The 6,635-nt window shown below is 45.0% G+C and overlaps 1 protein-coding gene across 1 annotated transcript in view; it reads left to right on the top strand.

Moving 5' to 3' along the window:
- Nucleotides 1-1,246: 1,246 nt before the first annotated feature.
- Nucleotides 1,247-6,635, top strand: part of RNF169 (ring finger protein 169) — a 92,915-nt gene continuing 87,526 nt past the window's right edge. The window contains exon 1 of the mRNA XM_035265464.3: nucleotides 1,247-1,768. Coding sequence (XP_035121355.1) covers nucleotides 1,261-1,768 — 508 coding nt within the window. The 5' untranslated portion in view covers nucleotides 1,247-1,260. The remainder of the gene's footprint in view (nucleotides 1,769-6,635) is intronic.

Here is a 6,635-nt window from a genome sequence, read left to right as displayed (position 1 = left end):
AACTACTGTAGCAGAACCACCTTTCTCCCTTAACCTTTGCATCCAGAAAGGGCGCTAGCATCAAAGTCCAAGCACCTCTCCCTGGCTCAAGCAGAGGTGACATGGTCAGAGTTGGCCTTTAGGAAGCAACTGGAAGAGTGTGGAGGATGGATTAGAAGAGAGGTTGAGAGAGGGGAGACAATCAATCTATATCAGCTACTTCAATAATCTGGGTGACAGATGATAAGATCTGAATTGAGCAGTGGGAATGGGATGAAGAAGTGGAGAAATAGTCATTTTGACAGTGGAACTGACAGGACTAAGTAACTGATGGTATGTGGGAGATGAGGGAGAAGTTCAAGATGACTAGGTTTGGAGCTTGAGTACCTGGGAGGATGGGACCTTTAATAGAATGAAGGACATAAGAAGAGCAGTTTTGAAAGGAGGGTGGGAGACAATGACATTAGTTTCATACATGAGGGATGCAGGGATCTAAGAGGACGTTTCCATCAGGCAGTTGAATATGCAGGGCTGGACTCAGGAGGCCCGGGCTTCACACAGCAATCTGGGAGCTTCCGAGGGAAGAAAATGTGGACTAGGGCAGCACGCAGAGTGAGAAGGTGACTGGGGCCTCAACCTAGAAAATGGAAGCCCCAAACACGGGGTACGGCACAAGGAGAGACTGAGAAGGAGCCAAGGAGCTGGGGAAAAAAACAGCAAAGTGTGGTTTTACCAGCCAAGGGGGGCAGTTTCAGGAAGGGATGTGGAGAGCGGGGACGAGGAGGTAGGACTGACAAGATGCGGCCCCTTTTGGCAGTTAGTTACTATGGTGGGCCTGGTTTCAGTCACAAAGCTACCCCTCATCCTTAGGAAAGCACGCAGGACGTCATATCAAATGAACACTAAGGCAGGTTTCTGAGTAACTCATATACTCCCTACTCACTGTCGCCTCAGTTATAAAGGTATTGCAGGATAAATGAGTGTATCAAAGTTTAACATCACTCACAATTGCCAATAAAGCCCCACAGTTCCCACCTCTTTCAGTTCAGTGAGAGGAAACTGCAAAAATTTGAGAGCGTGGCTGATGAGCTAATATATAAAGAATAACTAATAAATATTAATGCATTGTCCCCTCTAGCCAATCAAGTCTGGGGAGAACCCTCTTTGGGCTCACGGTAGCCTCGCCCCTCATGAATATGTAGATAGCGCTGCCCGCCGCGCACTGCCCCGCCCTCCACTCTTCTCCCTCGCAACCGACTCTCCCTTCAAACGGGAAACAAGATGGCGGCGGCAGGTCCGAGTACTCGGGCCTCTTCCGCGGCGGCAACGGCCGCTCTGAGTCGGCGGGGACGACGGGGCCGCTGTGACGAGATGGCGGCAGCTAAGACTGGGGCCCCGGACCCGACTTCTGGACCTTCGTTGTTGGTGTTGTCGCCGCCGTTGCTGCAGCCGCCACCGCCGCCGCTGCCGCGTCGGGAGGAGTCGGGCTGCGCCGGGTGCCTGGAGCCCCCGGGGGAAGCGGCGGCCCTGCCGTGCGGCCACTCACTGTGCCGAGGCTGCGCCCAACGTGCCGCCGACGCGGCGGGGCCGGGTTGCCCGCGCTGTCGCGCCCGTGGCCCAGGCTGGGCCCGCCGTCGGGCCCGCGACGACGGCCAGGCCGACGCGGAGGTGCTGGGCGAGCGCGCCCGTCGCGGCCAAGCTGAGCGCTGCCGCCCGCGCCGGGACGGGTGCGCGGCTGCCGCGGGGCCCAGGCCAGAGCAGGAGCCGCGTGCCGCGCCTGCCGAGCCAGGTGGGCTTCCTCACTTCCCTCTGGGGTCCGGAGCTAGGCCGAGCGCGCCCCGGCCGGGCCTGGTGAGCGGGTGGAGAGTCCCGGGCCCTACTCAGGCGGGTGTGGAGAGTTCTCGTGGGGTTGGAACCCAGGCTCTGCCCAGGTGCAGTGTGTGTTTGTGAATTTTAAACTTCAGAGTGACGGACGGGCACGTTGCATGCGGAGGGCGGTGAGGGCACCCGGTGCCTTACGTAAGTCCGAAGTTTGGAGGGAAACAGAATTGTTGGAACAAGTTAGGGGCAGGTTGGAATTGGTGTGTGGGAGTGGGAGGGGCCTTGGAGGATCAGAGAAATGCTTGGTTTGAAGTTGCATGAAGAGTTTGGGGGTCATCTTGCTTGGAGACATGTGGCTTCTGGCCCTGAATGGGTCAGTGAAGGGTGTGGAGTATCCGGAGTTTAGGGAACAGGTTGAATATGAGGATGTGAAGGGAGCTTTTCAGTCTCAAGAGCAGAGTGGGTTGGGAGCACACATGTGCAGTTGTTTTCATAATTCTTGAAAAATGCGTGCTTAGCACAGAACTTGGCACATAGTGAGGAAGCAATAAGTGACCGCTGTTTATATTTGTAATACTACTACTGCTAAGTCCAGTAGTGCCTGAGAAAAAAGCTGGCTTGGGTTTAAAAGTTTTGGAAACAAAGATTGGATTGGCAGGGGGTGCTCCTTTCTCTTTGGCAGTGTGGGTTTCCTACTGGCTTGCTGGCAATTGAAAGTCTATTGTAGGACTCTTGCCCTGAACTTCTTGCCCTGAACATCCTTCCCTTAACACCAGCAGCCTGCTATTCCTCGGTTCTGAGCCTTGAGATAGAAAGTGCCCTGTTTAAAATACAAGACTGTGTTATAACTTAGGACTCTTTTGGGGACACACCCAGTCAACATAACATCTACAGCTCAGTTTGATAAAAAATGTTTACATAGAATGAGATTTTTCAAGAAACATGAACTAGGAAAGGCCATATATTTGCATCTTCTGTTTTGGGAATTCTACCATGTGTTATTTTCGGTACGGAGGTAGAGGCATTGCTTTTGTGTACAAGTGCAGCCTCTAGAAACCACAGATTCCAGAGTGGACTCTGTTCTGGTTCAAGCTGCCAGAGACACCTGTCACTGCCCCAGGATAGATCTTGGGCTGTTATTCCTGGGGTTGAGAGGGACCTGCATTTCACTTTCTATGTTCCTCGTTACTCCTGTCTGTTTGTTTGAGACAGAGTCTCACTCTGTCGCCCAGGCTGGAGGGCAGAGGTGCAGTCTCTCAGCTCAGTGCAACTTCTGCCTCCCAGGTTCAAGCGATTCTCCTGCCTCAGCCTCCCGAATAGCTGGGACCACAGGCGCTTGCCACCATGCCCTGCTAATTTTGTAATTTTAGTAGAGACTGGGGTTTCACCATGTTGGCCAGGCTGGTCTTGAACTCCTGGCCTCAAGTGATCCTCCTGCCTCTGCCTCCCAAAGTGCTGGGATTACAGGAGTGAGCCACCGCACTCAGCCCTCGTTATTCTGTTTAAGCTTCACAACATCCCTATGAGATAGATACTTTCATTTCTATTTTATAGATGAAACTGAGGTCCAGAGAAGTTAAGTAACTTGGCATATCAGGGTTGAAAACCTCCCAAACATCTTTATTTTGTCGATGTGGTGTGATGGTTTCATGTGCTACTTAATTTGCTTTGAATTCTGAGATTATGGTCAAAATATAAGACAATATTTATCTGGTCTCCCTATTAGTACTATTGATTATATGATCAAGTAGGATAGAAATTTTAATTTGATTTCTAAGCTTGGAGACCATTGTAAATATCAGGTCTGAATTTGAACCATGAGAGGGAGTTTGGTGTTATGATTTGTGCACACTTTTTCCCTTGAAGAAGTTTTTGTGATAAAATGTATCAATGATTAAGTGAAATTATCTAAAATGAGACTTCAAATTAGAATTTATTGAGTCACTTAGTATTCATCAATTATTTTATATGTTTATATGAGGACCATAATGAAAAATGTTTTTTTAAATGTTCTTGTTGTTGGATTGTTTTGTGTTTACAGTTAGGTGCTTATTCAGCCAAAGAATTTTAGAAGAGTACAAAAATATTGCCAAAAGCCTTAGGAAGTATCTTTTAGCTTCAGTGGGTTATCCAATCCTCTTGAAGTTATATATAGTATTTTTAAATTAAAAATTTTAATAGGTAGTGCATTCACAGGATTCAACCAAAAATGTAACAAAGTAGACAACGAAAAGATTCCCTTTGGCCAGGCGTGGTGGCTCATGCCTGTAATCCCAGCACTTTGGGAGGCTGAGGCGAGCTGATCTGAGGTAAAGAGATGGAGACCACACTGGCCAACATAGTGAAACCGTGTCTCTACTAAAAACACAAAAATTAGCCGGCGTGATGGTGTGCGCCTGTAGTCCCAGCTACTCGGGAGGCTGAGCCTGGAGGATCGCCTGAACCTGGGAGGTGGAGGTTGCGGTGAGCCAAGATCATGCCACTGTACTCCAGCCTGGCAACAGAGCAAGACTCCATCTAAAACAAAAAAAAATTGCCTTTTACCTCTTAGTTCTCACTCCCATCAAAGATTCTTGGGCTGGGCACGGTGGGTCATGTCTGTAAATCCAGCACTTTGGGAGGCCAGAGTGGGTGGATTATTGAAGTCAGGAGTTCAAGACCAACCTGCCTAACATGGTGAAACGTTGTCTATCCTAAAAATAAAAAAATTAGCTGGGTGTGGTGGTGCACGCCTGTAGTTCCAGCTACTGGGGAGGCTGAGGCAGGAGAATCGTGTGAACCTGGGAGGCGGAGGCTGCTGTGAGCTGAGATCATGCCACTGCACTCCAGCCTGGGTAATAGAGCAAGACTCTGTCTCAAAGGAAAAAAAAAAGATTCTTGTTTATTCTTCCACAGTTTATGGAGCTACATGAAAGTTCAAGTATACTTAGTTTTTGCCATTTTTCTACAAAAGGTTGTACATTATACACTGTTTTGTAACTTGCTTTTTTTTCCCCTTTGGTTTAACAATACATTACCAGAGTCCATAGTAGTATGTTATATGGAATTTTACTGAATGGATGAAACATAATTTACTTAACCACCTATTGATGTACATTTTGGTTGTTTCCTGTCTTTTGCTATTATAGATAATTGTTTATAAAATTGTTATGTAAATATGTATGTGCATTTTTATGGAGAAGTCACCAGTAGCTTTCACCAGAATCTGAACCATTGTTTTAATCTACATCTCTCATTCTGTAGAAGAGAAAACTGAAGCTCAGAACAGATAAGAGAGTAAGGGTTTACATGAGTTAATAGTAGATTAAAAAGAGTCAACAGAAACAACCTAATTCACAGTGAAATGTTCCTAATAGCTTTAATAAAGAAAACTAATAATACCAATTTTATAAATATTTACATTGTGCTTTTATGAGTGGAAACAGCAACAGAATTACTAGGTTGGCACAAAAGTAATTATGGTTTTTCCCGTTACTTTCAATGGCAAAAACTGCAATTACTTTGTGCCATCCTAATAGCAATTTTAGTAATATTTGGAGATATATTGCTTATTGTATTCTTATCGCATAGTTAGATCAATTGATAAAGGAAATGTCAGGCCTGCTGGAAATGAAATTTTGTAGTAAATGCATTGATATTTAAGTGAAGTTCTTAATTTTTTTTTATTTTGTTGAAGTCCAGTGCCTCTTTAGGAATTGCTTTGTCTACGGAAAACGTGTATTAACAGTTTTGCTTTTGGATATAGCATCAGTTCTTATTGATTTGTGAAACTTTGTGTGTAAAGGCTGTATCAGTGATCATTTCAAAATTAACTCAGACTTCATATTCTTTGAGGATCTGCAGCTCATTGTATATATTGACATATTAAATATTTGGACCATTTTGAGCAATATTCAGGAATTATGTAATAAGTACCTACTCTGTGCCAGGTCTTTGGGAAACATCAGTGAATGAAATATTAAAGATTTTTCTCTCATGGAGCTTATATTCTAAAATTTAGAGACATTCTTGTTCTGTTGATTTAAAAAACATTTCATACAAGCTTACGTAGGTAGAGTTTGAACTATACATTGCAGCTACATTTAAGCTTCATTTAAAAATGATTAATGAATTTTAAGAATTCATTTAGTCTCTTTGAAATCAAGGATGATTATTCCAAATCATACTGCTTTTGAATTTGAAACCAAGACTTTTTTACTTTTCAGGACATTCTTTTTCTTCTGCTATGGGTAATGACTGAAGAAAAAAGCTAGACAAAGGCTGATGAATCTTTTAAATTGGCAGTTTAATTTTTTTTCTCTTCGTGGTATTAAAAGTGCTTTTCAAAGATTGAATAGATAGGCCAGGCTCACATCTGTAATCTCAGCACTTTGGGAGGCAGAGGTAGGCAGATCATTTGTGGCCAGGAGTTCAAGACCAGCCTGGCCAACATGGGGAAACCCCATTTCTACTAAAAATACAAAAATTAGCCAGGTGGTGCACACCTGTAGTCGCAGCTGCTCGGGAGGCTGAGGCAGGAGATTCGCTTGAATCTGGGAGGCGGAGGTTGCAGTAAACTGAGAACAGATTGCGCCACTGAACTCCAGCCTGGGCAACAGAGCGGAAACTGAGAAACAAAACACGAAAATTGAATAGATAAAAAACAACTGAATAGTGCCTCACTTATCCCTTCTCATCCCATCTCAACTTCCCTGTTCACTTAGGGTTAACATTTCTGCATTAAAAAAATTTCCCCTTTCTGTGAAAAGCAAGTAGTTCTGGTTTTTTTACTCAGTTGGCAGACAATGTTTGCTATGTGTGCAGCCTAAATTACATTTAGGACTAATGAATAATGA

Source organism: Callithrix jacchus, chromosome 10 (genome assembly GCF_049354715.1).
Source record: "Callithrix jacchus isolate 240 chromosome 10, calJac240_pri, whole genome shotgun sequence".
NCBI lineage: Eukaryota > Metazoa > Chordata > Mammalia > Primates > Cebidae > Callithrix > Callithrix jacchus.
This window is presented reverse-complemented; position numbering and strand designations above follow the sequence as displayed.